Source organism: Gymnodraco acuticeps, unplaced genomic scaffold (assembly GCF_902827175.1).
Source record: "Gymnodraco acuticeps unplaced genomic scaffold, fGymAcu1.1, whole genome shotgun sequence".
In the NCBI taxonomy this organism is placed as follows: domain Eukaryota; kingdom Metazoa; phylum Chordata; class Actinopteri; order Perciformes; family Bathydraconidae; genus Gymnodraco; species Gymnodraco acuticeps.
In genome coordinates, this window is record NW_022989921.1 from 118,648 (window position 1) to 139,666 (window position 21,019).

At 39.7% G+C, this 21,019-nt stretch overlaps 1 protein-coding gene across 4 annotated transcripts in view; it reads left to right on the forward strand.

Moving 5' to 3' along the window:
• LOC117542279 (zinc finger protein Xfin-like) overlaps nucleotides 1-21,019 on the forward strand; it is a 134,891-nt gene that overhangs the window by 99,809 nt on the left and 14,063 nt on the right. The window contains exons 1-3 of one of the 4 annotated variants that reach the window (XM_034209847.1): nucleotides 1,857-1,997; nucleotides 12,976-13,265; nucleotides 14,142-14,244. The exons of 2 other annotated variants lie outside the window; for them this stretch is intronic. In XM_034209847.1, coding sequence (XP_034065738.1) covers nucleotides 1,916-1,997; nucleotides 12,976-13,265; nucleotides 14,142-14,244 — 475 coding nt within the window. In that variant the 5' untranslated portion in view covers nucleotides 1,857-1,915. Of the gene's footprint in view, nucleotides 1-1,856; nucleotides 1,998-12,975; nucleotides 14,245-21,019 lie in introns of those variants that run through there. One more of the 4 variants, XM_034209845.1, reaches the window with a different exon arrangement.

Consider the following 21,019-nt stretch of genomic DNA (forward strand, 5'->3'; position numbering starts at 1 on the left):
AACACAATATAAACTGAGGAGTGACTCTTGTGAGTTTCATGTATTTTCTTCACTCCGCTGGGAAACTGCTTTCATGTCAAGAACATAGGTCAAGAAGCATCAGATCAGTGCATGCCCTGCATCGTCCAATCAGTGAACGATACACAGTAAGGGGGCGGAGCGAGTATCTGAGGATTTCATCAGAGGATGGTCTGGTTGTTCCTCGGTTATCGCTCCTCTATTATCGCTCCTCGATCCTCGGTCCTCCGGCAGAAATAAGAGCCATGAGATGCTACTCAAGATGGCGCAGACAGATCAATTTCCGGTGATACCAAGTGTCACTACCCGATCCGTCCCCCTGCCCGATCTGTAATAAAGGCCAAATAAGGCGTGTCACGGCCGACGGTGCAGGACACACCAAATTGAGTTTGGGCGACAGGGCACGCTTCGTCGTCTGACTAACGAAAACGTCCGATTTCGGCCTGGTGTGTCAGGGCCTTTAAATGTTGTGAAATGCTGGTACATTTTTACAAAGTATGGTTAAGGCGTCAGGGGAGCTTTGTAAATGTTTTTTGTTGTTGAAAAAAACAATTCAAAGTCATCTTCAATTTTTACATAAGTGCAAATTGCTTGCATAATTTACTCTATTAATTGTATTAATTAATTTATGTATTTATTTTTAATCAAGCAACTATTGTATTTGATTATAAAACAGAATAGGTGATATACATTTTAAAGACATCCCAATAAATGTTAAGGTCTTTTGAAGAGAATATTCCTGTCTTTATGTGAACTGAGCTAAACAAAGTGTTAAGTCAAAATGTAATTTGTTTACAGTAAACAAAACACCGTATTGTATTGATGTACATTAAAGTGTTTGCTTTGTAATACAATAAAATATATTAAGCTATAATAAAAAATATTGCCAGCAACAAAATGAAGTATTTTTTTCAATTAGTTTTCTCAAACTTAAAAACTCTACTTAGATCTAATATAAATATGAAGTTAGTCCAAAAGGAAAACTTAAGTTATAACAAAGTAATAAATGTTGTGCGGTCTTCAGAATGAATCATCTTATTACTTTGTGTGAATGTAAATATATATCTTAGACGGAAGCAATATCTTTTGCTTAATTCAAATACATTTTTTGAGGTCAAAACATTTATTTGGAATAAACTAAAAAAAATAGCTGTAACAAATTAGCGAAATTGTTTTAAGTTGATCCAACGTATTAATTTGTTCAGTGTATCTATCTATCCATCTATCTATCTATCTATCTATCTATCTATCTATCTATCTATCTATCTATCTATCTATCTATCTATCTATCTATCTATCTATCTATCTATCTATCCATCTATCTATCTATCTATCTATCTATCTATCTATCTATCTATCTATCTATCTATCTATCTATCTAATAATAGCAGGGTCATGCAGAGTGGGGTTGCCTATCCCTTTAAGAGAGAGAGGGGGGGGGGGGGGGGGGGGTAGCGTGTGCTTGTGGCGCGTGCATGTGTAGAGCGAGAGTGAGCGAGAGTAGTGTGTGTCCGGAAGAGGCCGGGAGTAGCAGCAGTGATCAGTCTGTCTCCAGTTAGCTGTGTAACAAAGTCCTGAGGAAACACAGCGGCCTCCCAAGGAACAGCCTGCCTGTCTGCTTCATTTCAGAGTGGGTTATTGAAGCCGAAGCCTGGTGCTTCAGTCCGGGAAGACTGCAGAGAGTCCTCCCCTGTATTCGTCCACTACGGTCTGGGAGCAGCATCTATCTCCACTGTTGCTGTAACCATGTTAATGTCCCTCTGTGGGATCAATAAAGGACTTCTGATTCTGCGGACAGACAGAAGAGAGGGGGGAGGGGCGGGTTGGAGAGCGGACTTCTTCTTTTCCCGGATTTGAAGAGTCCTCTTCCTCGCAGCCCACCGTATCCCAGGATGCAATGCGCGCCGGTGACGAAGAAACAAAGAAAATGTCGGTCCGGTCTCAAAGAGAAAGCAGAACGCCAGCAGTAACTGATACATGTGAGTATCGGGTTTAACTAACTTTAATAACTGATACATGTGAGTATTGGGTTTAACTTACTTTAATAACTGATGCATGTGAGTATCACTTTAGGGTTTATTGTAATTTCAATCAGGAGAGGCAGTTTTGATGTAACAATATATATGTATTGCCGGGTATACACGGATGAATGTAATGGTGTTTGCCGATTAGACCCCGTTGTGCTGGAATATCATTCGGGGCGGAAACCGAACCGATGAAGCCCCCCTGGGGTCTAGACACTGGTGGTGGTGAAGGCATGAAGGGATTGATGGAGGTCTGGAGAGGACTGGTTTAAGCTTGACCCTGGATTTGGGAGGTGGAAGGGGTGGAGGAGGGCTGCGTCCAGTCTCCTGAAATGACAGCTGTCAGAAGGGGAGAGAGCAGATTTAAAGGGTTAGCAATGCTCTATGATAGGCTTGTGGGAACAGAGGATAAGTGGTAGGTTTAGCTGGGAGTGACGCCCCGATCACTGATTGAGAGGAGAGAGAGTACACTGCAACAAAGTAATTTAAGAAAGTGAAAAAAACTTGTTTCTGGGAAACAATTATTATTTTTCGTCTAAAAAGTCAAATTATCTTGTTAAGAATGTTTTGTTTAAGAAAAGTATTCTTACTTTGAGAAAATATATCTTACTTTTGTTTATTAAAAAATGCTATCTTATATTGAGCTAGAATTAACCAGTAACAAGTTAAAGCATTGGTTTACATTCCCGGCATGGAACAGATTTATTTTTTCTTATTTTAAGAAATAAACCATCAAACAACTTCTCAATTTAAGAATCTGATGAAATGATATTTCATATATATTTATTCATTGTCGAGAGCTGTCTATTCCCTTTTCACATTGCCATTGAGACAACTGTGGTGTGGTATACACAACACACACACAACAAAAATATAAGTAGAAGTATTGCACGGAACTCATTGATCAACATTTAAAACAGTTTAAAATGACCACACTGCAAAAACAGCCCTTCCAAAAACAAGGAAAAATATTCTTGAATCAAGTCGGATGTTCTTTTATCAAGCAAAACAAATCTGCCAATGGTGAGCCAAATTTGCTTGGCTGGATTTCTTAATATAATTAATTAATGAAATCTAGCTACTGAAAGACCGTGATGGGACTTAAAACTAGAAAGAAATGCTTATTACAAGCAATGATTCCTGAATTATTTAAGAAAGAATAACTCAAAATGAGTGTTTTGGTTGAGTCGACTAAGAATGTATTTATTAAATTAAGATTTATAATCAGCAAAGAAAGCTTACAATAAGAATCATTGGCTTTAATTGATACAATTAAAGCCAATTAGTCTTAAATTAGTCTTAAACTTCGAATGTAAATCTTAAATGAAGTTTAAAAATCAGCAAATAAAGCTTACAATAGCAATTAAATTCTAAATTGGCATAATTTAACAACAAACAACAAATGCAATTATATAGAGGCGTGTGGACTTGTGTGTTGGTGTTCGGATCAGGGTGCACGGCTTCAAACTCCACTGCAATTCTATCTTGTGTAAAAACGGATAGGGTGTCTGCCGCCCGAACACAAACTGGAAGCTGATTCCACAAATGTGGAGCTTGATAAGAAAAGGCTCTGGCTCCCATTGTGCTTTTAGAGACTCTAGGCACAACCAACAACCCTGCATTCTTGGAACGCAATGCCCTAGTAGGACAGTAGGGTATAATGAGTTCTTTAAGGTAAGATGGCGCCTGCCCATTAAGGGCTTTGTAGGCGAGAAGAAGAATTTTAAATGATATCCTGTGTTCTATAGGGAGCCAGTGTAAGGCAGCCAGAACAGGAGTAATGTGGTCCCTTTTCCTAACTTTGGTTAGTACACGAGCTGCAGCATTTTGAATCAGCTGAAGCGACTTGACTGACTTCTTGGTACACCCTGATAATAAGGAGTTACAATAATCCAGCCTTGAAGTAACAAATGCAAGGACTAGTTTCTCTGCATCGTTTTGAGGCAAGATATGCCTGATTTTTGCAATGGAAGTAGATGGAAGTAGGCGGTCCTTGAAATAGATGTTATGTGGGCGTTAAAGGATAAATCCTGATCAAATATAACACCAAGATTCCTTACAGTCTCACTGGAGGCCAAATTAATGCCATCCATAGTTAGTATATCTTTAGATAATTTGTTTCGTAGATTCTTCAGGCCAAGTACAATAACTTCAGTTTTAGCCGTGTTTAAAGTGGACCTATCATGCTATATTTGAAATATATATTGTAGGGCCATACCTATATAAAACATGTCAGTGAAGTTTTTTTTTTTTCAAAATACCAAACAGATCATGCATTTTAGCCATGTCTCATTTCGCTCTATTCCAGCACTGTTTTTGCAAGGGCTGATTCTGTGACTACAGCGTCACTTACAGGCCTGGCATATGTACTACAGCGTCTCCAGCGCTTTCGAGCGGTGTGAACGGACACGTTCGTGACCCTCCATTCCCCTGATAGGTGGAGAGTTGCCCATATAGGCGGAGCAGCCCTTTTCTGACGTCAGGAAAATTCAAATCTGTATCAGCTCCGTTGCAGCCCCGTTTTTAGAGATTTGGGTACGGAGGAAAAGAGAGAGGGTTGTGTTTTCTGACACTTGGGGAGTTCCCTGACACACCAGGGACACATATTCATGTATACAAGATGTACAAAAGTGCATTTTGCACGATAGGTCCCCTTTAACATCAAAAAGTTTAAGGTCATCCACGTTTTTTAAGTCCTTAAGGCAGTATTGAATTTTATTTAGGTAATTGGTTTCATCAGGCTTGATTGATAAATATAGTTGAGTATCATCCGCATAACAATGGAAATTTACAGAATGATTCCTTATAATATTGCCTAACGGAAGCATATATAGTGTGAACAAAATAGGTCCAAGCACTGAGCCCTGTGGCACTCCATGGCTAACTTTGGTCTGCGTGGAAGATTCATCGTTGACACGTACAAACTGAGAGCGTTCAGATAGATAGGACCTAAACCAGTCTAAAGCAGTTCCCTGTATGCCAACTAAGTGCTCTAGTCTTTGCAATAGGATATCATGGTCGATAGTATCAAATGCAGCACTGAGATCGAGCTAAAAAAGAATAGAGACAAGTCCCTCTGAGGCTATTAGAATGTCATTTGTGACTTTAACCAGAGCTGTCTGTGCTATGATGTGTTCTAAAGCTAGGCTGAAAAACTTCAAATAAATCATTGTTTTTTAAGTAATCAGCTGTTTTGCGACTGCTTTCTTAAGAATGTTTGAGAAGAACGGGAGATTAGAAATAGGTCTATAATTGGCTAAAACCTCTGGATCTAGGTTGTGCTTTTTAAGAAGCGGTTTTATCACTGCTACTTTGAATGATTGTGGAACATAGCCTGATAATAAAGACATATTCATAATATTTAATAAAGAAGTGCTAATTAATGGAAAAACTTCCATCAACAGCTTAGTTGGAATTGGGTCTAACATACACGTTGATGGTTTAGAAGAGAGAATCATTGAATTTAATTGTTCAAGGTTTATGGCTGAAAAGCATTCTCGTTTACTATCTAGTGTAATATTAGAACTTACGTTTCCGGGAGCTGTTGATGACACTATACTGGTCAAAGGCAAGAGGTCATTAATTTTGTTTCTAAGAGTAACAATTTTATCATTAAAAAAGCACATAAAATCATTGCTACTGAGTGCTATGGGAATAGAAGGCTCAATCAAGCTATGGCTCTCTGTCAGCCTTGCTACAGTGCTGAAAAGATATCTTGCATTATTCTTATTCTCATCTATCAATGAAGAGTAGTAGGCTGCCCTTGCTTTACGCAGTGCTTTCTTATATTCATTGAGAGTAATATGCCAAATTAAACGAGATTCTTCAAGTTTAGTGGAACACCATATCCTTTCAAGTTGTCTCGACTTTTGCTTTATTTTGCGGGTTTGGGCATTATGCCATGGAGCTAATCTATGTTGTTTTATTTTCTTCTTTTTCAAAGGAGCAACAGCGTCCAATTTTATTCGCAACGCATCTGTAGCACTATCAACAACATGATCAATTTGGGTTGGTGTACATTTTGTATAAGTTTCCTCCCTTACATGCAGACATGCTATCGAGTTAAGTATTGATGGAATCTCTTCCTTAAATTTGGCTATAGCATTAACAGATAGGTTTCTGCTGCAGGAGCTTTTGACTAATGCTTTGTAGTCTTGTAACAGTACTTCAAAAGTTACTAAGAAATGGTCGGATAAAGCAGGATTATGCGGTTCAACTAATAGTTGCTCAATTTCAATACCATAAGTCAGAACAAGGTCGAGAGTGTGATTATAGCAGTGGGTTGGTTTATTTACACTCTGACGGAAACCAATAGAATCTAATATAGAGTTAAATGCAACAGTAAGGCTATTTTTTATCATCATCAACATGAATATTAAAGTCACCTACGATAATTACTTTATCTGTTTTAAGAACCAAAGTTGATAAAAACTCAGAGAATTCAGATAAGAATTCTGAATAAGGACCTGGTGCACGGTACACTGTAACAAATAAGATTGGCTGCAAAGTTTTCCAGGTCGGATGCGTAAGACTAAAAACGAGACTTTCAAAGGAGGTATAATTTAATTTTGGTTTAGTATTGATAAGTAAACTTGAGTCAAAGATGGCTGCAACTCCACCTCCTCGGCCCGTGCCTCGGGCAATATGAGTATTGATATGGCTGGGTGGAGTGGCCTCATTTATGCTGACATATTCTTCATGTCTCAACCAAGTTTCAGTGAGACAGCATATATCAATATTATAATCTGATATTAAATCATTTACCAATATTGCTTTAGATGCTAGAGATCTTATGTTTAAGAGACCACATTTAATCTTCCTGTTTTGTTGCGCTGTAGTAGTTGTTACATTTACTTTGATTAGGTTATTATGTATGACACCTCTATTAGGTTTTACCTTAACTTGTCCTTGGGCAGACACACACACACCGCTAATATTGGGTATTTTATTGGAAAGAGCGCAGAGAAGCGTGTAAGACTGCGACTCCTCCTCCTGGTCTCAACTCCAGTTTGTCATGGATTAAGTCCACAAAGCCCTGAAATGTTTGCCGAAATGAGATGTGCACCTTCCAAAGTAGGATGAATGCCGTCTCTCTTAATCAGACCAGGTTTCCCCCAGAAGGCTGTCCGAATATTTACGAAGCCCACATTGTTTGCTGGGCACCACCAAGACAACCAGCGCTGAAATGATGACATGCGGCTATACATGTCATCATTTATCAGATTGGGGAGGGGACCAGAGAAGATTACGGTGTCCAACATTGTTTTTGCATATCTACAGGTAGTGATGAGCTTGAATAATCGACATTTTAATATGCTAGCTTGGCTTCTACTCATAAAGTAGTAACCTGTGCAGCGAGAAGATGAAAAAGGGCTGCACTCGTTGACAACACCGGAACTTATGCCTTCCGGGGCCATACGTGACCTGTGCATGCGCGAGACAGAAGATATCCAGTGCTAAACACTGCCTCTGGCGGTCAGTAAGGAGGAAATAGAACAGACTTTAGTTCCACCTGGAGTAAATCCACCAGCTACCCTGCAGTATACAAAGTCATTCAAACTAGCTGCACCTTCACCAGCTTTGAGAACACTTTCATGATCAATCATTATAAAACATATCATATATATTATTCTGAAATGGACCAATCTGCACAACGACTACTTTTACTGTCGCTACTTTAACTATATTTTGATGAGAATACTTTTCTACTTTTACTTGAGGAACATTTTGAATGCAGGACTTTTACTGTAACAGAGTATTCCTACACTCTGGTACTTCTACTGCTCTTCAACTCCAGCGTGCTTCTGCGTGGTCTCTGCATGCCTGGGTGCAGAAATCTCGTCTCTGATTGACTGCAAATCGATTGCCCTGAAAAGCCTTTGAGCTTTAGTTTATTTTATTATCAACACAGAAGTCTTTTATCGTTTGCTGGCCGCTCCAATCCTTGTATTATTTTAAGAATTGACAACACCACACCATAAATATTCATTTAAAAGTAAAACATACAATGGGGTGTAAACTATTTACATTGCAATTATAATTGTTTAATTATTTGGATTGGATTTTCTTGATTTACAAAATGACTATGTAACTAGTTGATAAATAATAAAACAAACATTGAAGGCCTACCAAAGACACAAGCAACATATGTTATAAGACTTCTTTACTGTCAGTTTATTCTTTTAAATTGAGAATAGAGAACTCTGATAACTAATGTTGGTGCACATTTATATAAGTTTGATTATGATCAGGAATATCCCATCTGTACTTTGCAGTCCTGTCCCATGTACAAGTTAAGTAGGTATTAATCAAAGAGTACATATAGTCTACTATCACTTTTAGTCATGCATAGTACTGCCTTCCTGATTTCTTTATTTTTGAGAAACCTATTCTGCACCTACCTGGGTTTTAAGAGAGTCCCTATGTGACTGTTCAGTCTCATAAAACATGCTCAATTTACTTTTTGAAAACACAAGCTCACAATAAAGTCAGATGGGAGCTCTACAGAAGCAACGTGTGATAGACAAAGATGCATTCATTTATTCAATGAAAAAAAAATGAAATTAACAGAAAATAAATCTTTGTTCTTCCACGAGGCAACTGTAGCCATAGAATATGGATTAACAAGAGCATTTAGGTACTTAACCTTCAACTACTTGCTGCCTGAAATCCCTGTGACATCACTGTAGATTGTTGTAACCAACTAGCTGTGTGGGACATTATCACAATACATATGTAAGCAAATTGACTTAGATTGTAAAAGTATTTCACTTTGTCTACATGCTTTGGTGAAGGCCTATTTTTTCAATAGGATGGATTTGAATAGTTTGATATTATTAGACGTCTAAAAGGACAACATTGGTTGTTTTTTTTACTGTAATTGCAATGCTACTAACAATTTAGCATAGTGGTAGCACTAACTGCTAACAAGGTTTTGATATTCAGAGTCTGGCTGTTAGTGCTTGCTAGCATGTTCAGTGTTATGGGCCAAATTGTACATGCAAGTGTGATAAGGCCTAGGGGAAGATGCTAATGTTGTTTAACTTCGAGATCCTTTCATTTTTCGCTTACAGTTACTCATAATGTTTATTGCATACTGTGCACCAATCACTCAATAAAGTCACATATTTGAGTCTATTGATACATTTCTAAAAGATACTTTCCTAACAAACACGGTGCAGTTGTGGCAATCGCTACGAGAATACACTCTTTGTTAGCTGCAGAAGGGACTTTGCGGTAGCTTTACGTCGCTGATCACCTGTGAAAAGCTAAATGATGTCAAAAATTGACACAGCTTTTTCTTGTGTTGAAAGACATTCTCAGGTCAATTTCACTTGGGTTGTGAGCGCACCAAACTCAGTTTATCAAATATATTTTTGTAACGCACAACAATTTCCTTCGGGATGAATACAGTCCTATCTTATCTTAAAGAGCCTGTGACAGCCTCCCAACAACTGTTGTGCAATGACATATTGGGCTACTAGTAATCTCAAACCGTTAGCTTAAAAAAGAAGGTGCGATACCGTTCCGATAAATATCAATAATTTCGAACATCGCGGGGAAATTCCTTCGACTCATTTTGAAGTTTTGGGGGAAGCCGGAAGTGACGTCAATGCGGGAATGCTTCACTGTGCGGCGAGCAGTGTTGGGCAAGTTACTTCCAAAATGTAATATATTACATATTACTTATTACTGTCTTTTGAAAGTAATAAGTTACATTACAATACTACTGTCTCTGAAATTTAATGAGTTACACTACTTTTGAGTTACTTTCACCAAAATAACCGCAAAAGAATGGCTAGGTATTTGAAATGCTAAAATGTAGTTTAGTGCAGCTCATTATACATCCAGTGAAGGGCAATGTGGTATAGCATAACAACTGTGTAGGCCCTTAAGGCTACTAACAACTTGTATTACACGGCTTAGTTGAAAACTCGATTCTGATTGGTCAATTCAGAACACGTGACACGTTGTTAATCCAGCAGTACAGACCACTGTCAAGGACTATAATGAAGGTTGCTAAGGATGATCAAGAAAGAGAAAGGAAATTAGGTTAAAAGACGGAGCGCTGGACGTCAGATAAATCACCAGAAGAAGGCAGACAGGAAGTAAACAATAACAGGACACGGAATGGGCTTTGTAGTGTGTTTAGTATATGGCCGTGTACAGGCCCGGCTCCAGAACAAAATGACTCACGGTGCCTCTGAGATTACAGGGGGCGCAGCAGTAGGTTTACATGAGCAATAGTGGCAACAGCAATGAAAAATAGCATTGATGGTCCCAATGAACAGATTATGGCATTTGTTATGTTTTGAAACCAAGCAAGTGAGAACATTTGAAGTGTGTTAAAAGTGCAATCCTGAAATATTTCATATAGTCCAAAGTGGACTGTGGCAAAGAAAAGCACAACCGCTTCAAAACTGGACTGATAACACAAATGAGAACATATTGTAAATCAAGGCAAATATGATTTGAACCAGCTCATGGTTTGAAATGGCAAACATTGAAAAGCAAAAGTATTATTAAAACCATGTACTACATCATCACTTCGGTCCCATCATATACTCTGGGAAGAGAATATTTACTGTGCTTGAAAAATGGATCACATCATCATGTGAGGTTGACTTTGTGACCTGGAGAACATTTCAGCTGCAACATTAGCTCGTTGATAAGCTCGGGATATGAGATAGTTTTGTAGCCATTCGTGGTGAAGGCATCTGTGCTATTGTATGCATTATGTGTGACCAAACATTTCTACAGGCATGGCAGAATATGGCACTATTTTCACATGAATATTCTAGCCCTTGTCTATTTTTATACCACGAGCTGCAAAATGACCGCCTAACCCCACTGTACAGGCGGGTACTTGTTTAGATATACCTGGGCAGGCTCTGTTTTGCCGTGGTATCCTGGCACCTGCGGGGGCGACGAAGACTGCTGCTCCGGGGGCGAGTCAGGCGGGAGTAAGCTAGTGTCCACAACGGAGGGTAACGTGATGTCCCCATCTGACCAGTTGCTACTGTCTGCAGTAGATGCAGTGTTGCTGGCGTTTAGTGATGGTTGCTTTAACCATTTTCATATTAATGATTATCCACAGATGTGTGTCACTGCTTTGGAAGCACTTTGGAAATGATGCACGCGCAGCGGAGAAGGTCACGTGCACCTGACACAATTTGTTGTTTGTATTTTTTGCTCCGTTCTCTTTTTTGAATAGAGGGTGCATAACATTCAACTGCCCTGAAGATCCCGACGCGAAGCCTGAAGGGTAAACACACCAGGTTTACTAATCTACCCGCACAATTTGTCTCTGGTGTCGGAATGTCTCGCTATGTTAGTACATTGTTAAAAAACAAAACACCATTTCATTTCGGGTTAAAATGTGTTGTAACTACGTTACTGGGCATTGTAACGGGTAATATATTACCCACATTTCATTCGTAATGCGTTACTTTTTGCTGTAACGAAGTAATGTAATATATTACTGTAACTCCGTTACTTTTGTAACGCGTTACACCCAACACTGTATATACGTGAAATAAGTTATTCACTGGCGGCGAGAGAGCCAAACACGGACAAAGTGTGTTGTCATGCGTATAAATGGTGAATTACTGAGTTTAGGCACGTTAATAACGTTTTAATGAAGTTGACTACAGTATATTCATATTTGTCAGTGCTTTCATGTCAATTCGGCGAACATAAATATAAATGATCGTGGTGAAGATGATGATTAAATTAGGATTAAAAATCGGTAGTGAGAGATACTGAATTTCCTCCCGTCGGATAAAAACAAATCGATTATTTTTGTAGTTGTAAACTCAAGTGGATGAAACTACATGTATTAGTGCTTTCATGTCAATTCGGTGAACATATGATACATTAAATGATCGTGAGAATGATGATTAAAAATCGTTTGTTTGAGCCGGTCTGCATTTCCTGATGAGAAAACAAACCGATGCTTTTTGTAGTTGTAGTACACCAACATGGATTAAACGTGTGTTTTTTTTACCACAATGTTGGGGAAATTAATGGATAAAATGCACAGATTATGATTATTATTATTATTATTATTCCCACTCCGATAGGGACACTAGGTCCACCGTTTCCCTGCAGCGAGGCTCCCCCCGTTGACAGTTTCCGTGGGCTGGGCTGGGTGCAGTGGCGGACTGGCCATCGGGACGAATCCCGATGGGCCTGTAACGAAGTGGGCCGGTCGGATAAGTCACTAGCACATCCCCCACTCCCCCCGTTGACAATTTACTAGCGGTACCGAAGTGGGCCGGTCGAGAGTCCCGGGATGATTCATATATATATATATATATATATATATATATATTCATGTTGCACTGTTGGAGGAGCCTGTGACTTCAGTTTTCATTACCATATCAACACTGTAGCTGCTGAGCACATGATGATAAAGCCTTGAATATTGAATCTTGAAACCTGGAGCTCAACGCTCTTAAGACAGTGAGATGGTTGTGGACTTCAGGAAGAACGCAGACCCACCCGCCCCATCACTCTGTGTGACTCCCCAGTCACTGCTGTGGAGTCTTTCCTCTTCCAGTGACTTTTATCCACCCCATAATAACATTACATTAATGAACATCATGTCAACAACACCGTGTTCTTTTTAACATTGTAAATCCTGCACATGCTGCATATCTCTTCTGCACACTTCCTCTTTTAAATCAGCACAGTTCTCCACTTTAAATAAAGTGTATAGTATTTGTCACATTTAAATATTGTTAATTGGTTTTAATAGTTTTAAAATAGTTTTGTTGTAAATAGCAATAGTTATAATCCTATTTGTATTTTATTTTGTTTTGCTAAGATGCTTCTTTCCGTGTCTTTTTATGCACCACATATACTAAAGCAAATTCCTCGTATGTGTAAATATAACCGATTCTGATGAATATGTGTTTTCTGTTTCCTGCAGACTTCCAGCAGCTGGTGGTGGTTAAAGAAGAGGTTCCCCCTGAGCAGCAGGAGTGGAGCTCCAGTCTGGACCAGGAGGACCCAGAGCCCCCCCCACACATTAAAGAGGAACAGGAGGAACTCTGGAGCAGTCAGGAGGGAGAGCCGCTTCAAGGGCTGGAGGAGGCTGATAACAACAAGTCCACATTCACTCCTGTCCCTGTGAAGAGTGAAGATGATGAAGAGAAACCTCAGTCCTCTCAGCTTCATCAAAGACAAACTGAACACCTGGAAACAGAAGCTGATGGAGAGGACTGTCGAGGACCAGAACCAGCCAGGAACTCAGATCCAGAGAGACATTTACAACCAGAGACTGAGGACAACCCTGGAGACTCTTCTGAACCTGACACTGAAGACAGTGCTGATTGGAAGAAGACCAGACAACCAGTTTCAAACTCTCAGAGAAATAAACAAAACTCTATCAGTGATTTAAGACGTAGTGCAGGAGAGAGACCATTCATCTGCTCAGTCTGTAAGAAATCTTTTAAACAAGGAAGACATTTAAAGGAGCACATGAAAATCCACACAGGAGAGAAACCATTCATCTGCTCGGTCTGTGAGAAAAAGTTTGCAGGGAGAGGAAGTTTAAATCGACACATTGCAATACACACAGGAGAGAAACCATTCAGCTGCTCAGTCTGTAAGAAAACTTTTGCGGGGAGAGGACTTTTAAATATGCACATGGTAATACACACGGGAGAGAAACCATTTAACTGCTCAGTCTGTGAGAAAACGTTTGCACGGAAAGGATATTTAAATCTGCACATGAGAAGCCACACAGAAGAGAAAACATTCAGCTGCTCAGTCTGTAAAAAATCTTTTAAACACAGTGGAACTTTAAAGGACCACTTGAGAAACCACACAGGAGAGAAACCATTTATCTGCTCAATTTGTAAGAAATCTTTTGCAGTGAGAGGAAGTTTAAAGGACCACATGAGAATCCACACAGGAGAAAAACCATTCAGCTGCAGTGTTTGTGACAAAAAGTTCAACCGGAGTCAAAAGGTCAAAAGACATAAGTGTGTTGGTCGTCAGTCCTCACAGCTTCATCAAACTGAGGAGAACAGAGAGACAGAGCCTCCAGCCAGCAGCTCAGCTGAACACATGGAAACAGAAGCTGATGGAGAGGACTGTGGAGGACCAGAACCAGCCAGGAACTCAGATCCAGAGAGATATTTACAATCAGAGACTGAGGACATCGAAAAGAATGACATATTCTGTTCATTTTCAGGTTAGTATTAGTATGTTCTCTTCACTGGTACATGTCTCCATGCTTTAATGTTGAAAAAGCTCTTTATTTTTTTCATACTGCCCTTTGTCTGAAACCAGAGACCAGTCTGGACTGAATGGTTAGCTGGCCGGCTCTGTTTTGATTGGTCGACCAGTTAGAGATGTTCACCTTTCAACACAAAAATTAAAAGAAAAAATACATGGATAAAAGTTACAGTGCAGTTTAAGATATGAATAGTTCAACTAAAAGCAGCGGAAAAAATAAACGTCTTCAGCCTGGATTTCAAATCAAATCAAGTTTTATTTATATAGCACATTTATAAACGATTTTTGGTCGAGCCAAAGTGCTGTACATATAATAAAAATAGCCTACAGTAGAGACACTTTACAGCAAATACAACAGCACAGATTGTTCATAATATCAGTATGAGAAAAACGACACCCAACATCCTTAGACCCTCTGTCCTTAGACCCTCACATCGTACAAGGAAAAACTTCCAGAGAAAAAACCCACAGTTTAAAGGGGAAAATATGGGAGAAACCTCTGTTGGGAGAGCAACAGAGGAGGGATCTAAAAGTAGTCAGAGTTGCAGCGGACCGGCAGGTTTCTGGGAGTTTGTTCCAGATATTTGGAGCATAATAACTGAACTTCTCCATGTTTGGTTCTGACTCTGGGGACAGAAAGCAGACCAGAAGACCTGAGAGTTCTGGATGGTTCATAATTTAGCAGGAGATCAGAAATATATTTTGTGCCTAAACTAGTGGTGCACGATAATTATCGGCCCCATAATTATCGGTCCGATATTAGGAATTATGACGTCATCCCGATAAACCCGATAAAAGTATTAATAGCCCCGATAATATATTTTTTGGGTAAAATAAAAGAAAAAAATACTGCGGTGTGGGCGGATAGGGATGAGGGGCGCTTGTTTTTCACTCGGCTCCTCCCGTTTTGCCAGTACTGTGGTATTAGTGGTTTAGGAAGAGGGGAGTTTTTCACAAATCCAGCGCTCCCTAACTCATGCCTGGCTGTGACGTAAATGGTGTGCGGCCGTGAAGCCAGGACAGTAAACAAACATGTCGTCGGTGGTATGGGACTATTTCAAAGTTTCAGAGTTAGATAGTTCGCTTGCTATTTGTATTAACAAATGCAATGCAGAAGTTCCACGAGGAGGGAAAAAGGCAACAAGCTATAATACTTCCAACCTGATTAGTCACCTGAAACATCGCCATCGCTACGATGGTGTGTTAAAAGCGTACGAAGACGCCTGCACTGCTAAACTAGCGGCGAATCCAAAGCCAGCTGCAAAGGCAACGGGGCTTTTACCTATCGACGAGGCTTTTGAAAAAGGCAAGAACTTTATTTGGGAAAATAAATATGGTCACTTTGAAGAGTCAAAACTGTTCTTGGCTTTGTTTTGTTCATAGTAGTAATGCTCATGTCATTTGCTCACTACTAGTCTTTTTTTTACGACCAGGTGTGCAAAAACTACAGGTACATTTAATATATATATATTATATTATTATCGGTTATCGGTATCGGTATCGGTCTTGAGAAGCAGGAAGTTATCGGTATTGGTATCGGTTTCAAAAAACCAATATCGTGCATCCCTAGCCTAAACCATTCAATGCTTTATAAACCAGCAGCAGTGTTTTGAAATCTTAGACACACAGGAAGCCGATGTAAAGACTTCAGAACAGGAGTGATGTGATCCACTTTCTTAGTGTCAGTGAGGACTCGAGCAGCGGCGTTCTGAATTAGCTGCAGCTTTCTAATAGATTTTTTAGTGAGACCTGTAAAGACACCATTGCAGTAGTCGAGTCTACGGAAGATAAAAGCATGGACAAGTTTTTCCAAATCCTGCTGTGACATTAGTCTTTTAATCCTAGATATGTTCTTTAGGTGATAGTAGGCTGATTTAGTAACTGTTTTAATGTGACTGTTGAAACTCAGGTCAGAGTCCATGACTACACCTAGATTTCTGGCTTTATCTGTTGTTTTGAACATTGCAGACTGAAGCCCAGCGCTAACTTTTAAATTTTTGTTATCTGTTATCTATGTCCGAAAACCATTACCTCAGTTTTATCTTTGTTTAATTGGAGAAAGTTCTGACACATCCAGTCATTGATTTGTTCAATGCACTTACTCAGTGTTTGAATTGGAGCATAGTCTCCTGGTGAAATTGTTACGTAAATTTGTGTGTCATCCGCATAGCTATGGTAACTTATTTTGTTGTTCTTCATTATCTGAGCCAGTGGTAGCATGTAGATGTTAAAGAGAAGAGGCCCCAGGATGGAGCCTTGAGGAACCACACATGTCATATTTGTCAACTCAGATGTGTATTTACGTATAGAAACAAAAGTTATTTCTGTCCTTTAAGTAGGATTCAAACCAGTTTAGAACTGTTGCCAAAAGTCCCACCCAGTTTTCCAATCATATGAGGCTGAAGGATCGGAAAGTGATAGTCATGACATCGTAGAGGATATTGGCTATGTGCCCTACAGATTCAAACCGTATGCCTCTGAGTCTGAATCGGATTAAACAAACTGAGTCAGACAGTGGAGACGACAACCACTTCCGGCTTCCCCGCGATGTTCAAAATTATTGATATTTATCGGAGCGGTATCGCACCTTCTTTTTTAAGCTGACGGTTTGAGATTACTAGTAGCCCAATATGTCATTGCACAACAGTTGTTGGGAGGCTGTCACAGGCTCTTCAAGCTAATGTTAGCAAGCTGAATAGCGAACTTAATGAGGGATAATAATAATTGCAGGGGACAATCATTTCAGAGGAGCGTACCTATGTTATGTGTGTTACAGTCGCCATCCTGTGGTATTCAGAGGATGAAGCACTCACTGTTGTAATTCAACCCAGTCTCACAGCATTTCGTGTTTATAGTCATGAAATATAATCTATTGATTCGACACAGAGCGATTTTAAAAGTAATGTATTTCTACTGTTTTGTGCCTAAACCAAATGTCAGGCATGAAAATCACTCACCTTTCGGCGAAATTCGCCGTTTTGAATCCAAAATAGGTCGTTTGTGTGATTCATGTAGATCTGCAATAAAAATATTTTTGGGGTATGGGGGGGTCTGGGACCCGGAGTAATCTGCGGCCGCGAGCTGTTATGTGCCATCATGACACGCATGGTGTTCTTTTTTTATATATTATAATGCAGCGCGAGCTGTGTGCTGGAGTCTTCCTGCCTGTCGGCTCTGCTGCTCCGCGATGATGGTCTAGCTTCAGCAGCCACATTACCTACGGGTGCGTTCGTTAATATTAACTGTGCGGTCCGGAGTCACTGTGGTACAGACTGGACCGCTGGTGAACAGCTGTTAGAATGGGCCGTTCAGGTGTTCAGAGCAGAGCTCCCTGTCGGAGCAATATTATCGTTGAGCTGGCTAACTATCATACATTGTCACTATCTGCTAACGTTAGCTTTAGCCTTCGTTTTCTAATAGTTTTTTTTTCATAGGCTATAAACGGAGGTGGTATAAGTATAGATCTTGTACTTGAGTAAAAGTAGAAGCACTCAGATATTGTACTTGATTAAAAGCAGAAATACTCAGATCTTGTACTTGAGTAAAAGTAGAAGTACTCAGATCTTGTACTTGATTAAAAGTAGAAGTACTCAAATCTTGTAGTTGATTAAAAGCAGAAATACTTATATCTTGTACTTGAGTAAAAGTAGAAGTACTCAGGTCTTGTACTTGAGTGAAAGTAGAAGTACTCAGATCTTGTACTTGAGTAAAAGTAGAAGTACTCAGATCTTGTACTTGAGTAAAAGTAGAAGTACCAGAGTGTAGGAATACTCTGTTAGTAAAAGTACTGCATTCAAAATGTTCCTCAAGTAAAAGTAGAAAAGTATTCTCATCAAAATATAGTGAAAGTAGCGACAGTAAAAGTAGTCGTTGTGCAGATTGGTCCATTTCAGAATAATATATATGATATGTTTTATAATGATTGATCATGAAAGTGTTCTCAAAGCTGGTGAAGGTGCAGCTAGTTTGAATGACTTTGTATACTGCAGGGTAGCTTGTGGATTTACTCCAGGTGGAACTAAAGTCTGATTCAACACTTGATTAGATTTCACATCATTCATCCACATCTGTGAAGTAACTAAAGGTATTAATACATGTAGTGGAGTCAAAGTACACCATTTACCTCTGAACTGTAGAGGAGAAGAAGAACAAAGTAGCAAAACATTGAAATACTTAAATAAAGTACAAGTATCTCAAAATTGTACCCAAGTATAGTACTTGAGTTTATGAATTTAGTTACTTTACACCAGATGCCATAAAGATAGAAAGACTAAGCCTTGCACAGAGGCATGACAATAGATTTTCAAAATGCTCAACAGTGCTGCCAAAATTATAAACTGACTGCTACACCATTACAATTAAAACTGCGGTCGCACTTGTGCGCGCAGTGAGGGCAGCCGGTCGTCCCGGCGTCAAGCAGACGTGCGCGAGTCCTGGGAAATCAGCCGTTTCTCATTACTATAATTTTCGCGTCCCAGACTCCCAGGTCCTCCGGCAGCGACCCGGAAACGGATGTCGGTGCGCCGTCTCGAAGGAAAACAAATTTCTCTAAAGGCTCGTCGAGGATCGATTATCGAGGAGGCTGTCTGGAGGAGCCGTAACCGAGGATACACTGATTTAGAGGAGAGAGGAGTGTCTCTAGAGGAGCTATAACCGAGGGTACACTGAAGTATTCTCCTGAGACGATTTCAGCCAACAGTGATGTTTAAAAGAGGTGTGACGCTTGGCTGGACTTCTGTCAACAAAGCACAGCTCTGCAAACTGTTCCTGTTGTGATTATAAGTTATTTGAGATGATCCAATGTGCATCAGACTTTCTGCCCTTTACCGTTTGTTTACTCACTAATCACATCTCCCCTGGATGTTAGGCTATTTTTTTTTCAATACAACTGCTTTCATTGTGACACAATGTTTACAGTGAGAACAGCTGCTGAGGTCAGTGCAGAAAGCAGAACAGTGTGTATAATATATATCGCTCAATAATAAATGTAGCAGGCCTACATTTCACACTTTATTTGTAGGCTTTAGGAGATATCTACAAATAAACAGTAGGGACAGGGTTAGGGAGTGTATAGGTGTCTGTTGTAATGAATATGCCGCCAGCAAAGGGCGTTGTTGGACTAACAGTAAGTGTGTTTGTGTGTGTGTGTGTGTGTGTGAGAGAGTTGATGTGCCAGGCAGACAGGCAGGCCTCAGTAGCTTATCTGACATATAATTGGTCAAAAATGGTACATTCTCCGTTAGCATACGAGCTTCCCGTTTGAGCGAAGGACTATTCCTTCTCAATGTAGCATGACATTGGATATGCGCTGAAGTTGTCCTGGATTGGAATTTTTCCGACCATTCCCCTATGAGGAGTTTGCAGAAATGTCCTTAAAATAGATGAAAAACGCACATTTTTCAAAATGGCCGACTTTGTCGGGGGCGGGGCTAATAAAAGCATTTGAAATATGTCTGCAATCATAAGAGAAATGTGTATACAGTGTTTCGTGAATATCGGAATAACTATATCCGAGTAGTTTGGAGTAATTTGGGACATGTAAATCGTCAAAAATGGTGTATTAGCTGTTAACTTACGACCTCCACGATTGATTTATCAAAAATGTAATCCGCAATTCTTCATGACATTGGCCAGGGACTGAACCTGTCCTGCATTGGAATTTTTCCGATCATTCCCCTAGGAGGAGTTCACAAGAATGTGCTTAAAACGGCTGAAAAACGCACATTTTTGAAAATGGCCCGACTTTCTGGGGGGCGGGGCTAATCAATTCAATTCAAAACCTTTATTTATCCAGGTAAAATCCCATTGAGATCAATGATCTCTTTTTCAAGGGAGACCTGCAGCAGTAGGTTCCACAAGAAGACATAAACAACAGAACAACAAAAGGACATCATACAGCAAAATGTACAGGGATTACAATTTACATATTTAACCACAAGTACAGGTACCAACAGCATCTGATTTTGTAGCATCCAACCGAGCTTTAAAAACATGTAGTGGTACTAGCTTGGTAATTTTCCATTCTTTTTGCAGACTGTTCCATGTTAGTGGAGCTGCACATCTAAAAGCTTTCTTCCCTAAGTCAGTCCTAGCACTTGGCACATTTAATAAAACCACAGCATAATCAGGCAATAAGTACTTTCAATTCGCAGAGAGATCAGGGAGCAGATATAAGATGGTAGTTTATCCAACATGGCTTTGTAAATGAAAAAGTACCAGTGACTGAGCCTCCGTACAGTAAGTGATGGCATAACCGCCTTGGTATACAGGGTACAGTGATGCGTAAGTGCTTTACAATTTGTCAACAATCTCAGTGCACTGTGATACGCAGCATCTAACTTGCTTAGGTAATTGGCAGGTGCATTCATATATAACAAATCACCATAATCCAGCACAGGTAAAAAGGTCACAGTGACTAGCCTTTTCCTGGCCTCAAGCGAGAAACAGGACTTATTTCTGTAGAAGAAACCTAGCCTAACCCTCAGCTTTTTAAGCAGGTTATTGACATGAAGTTTAAAAGTGAGACAGTCATCAAGCCAGATACCCAAGTATTTGTAACAGGTAACCACTTCAAGTTTTCTTTCTTGCGTAGTTACAATATCCAAAGCAGTCTCTGGTGTATTTTTAGCTTTAGCTTTAGAAAAGAGTGTTACCTTGGTTTTATCCACATTTAAAAGAAGCTTAAGCTCAGAGAGCTGAGCCTGAATAATGTTAAAAACAGCCTGTAATTT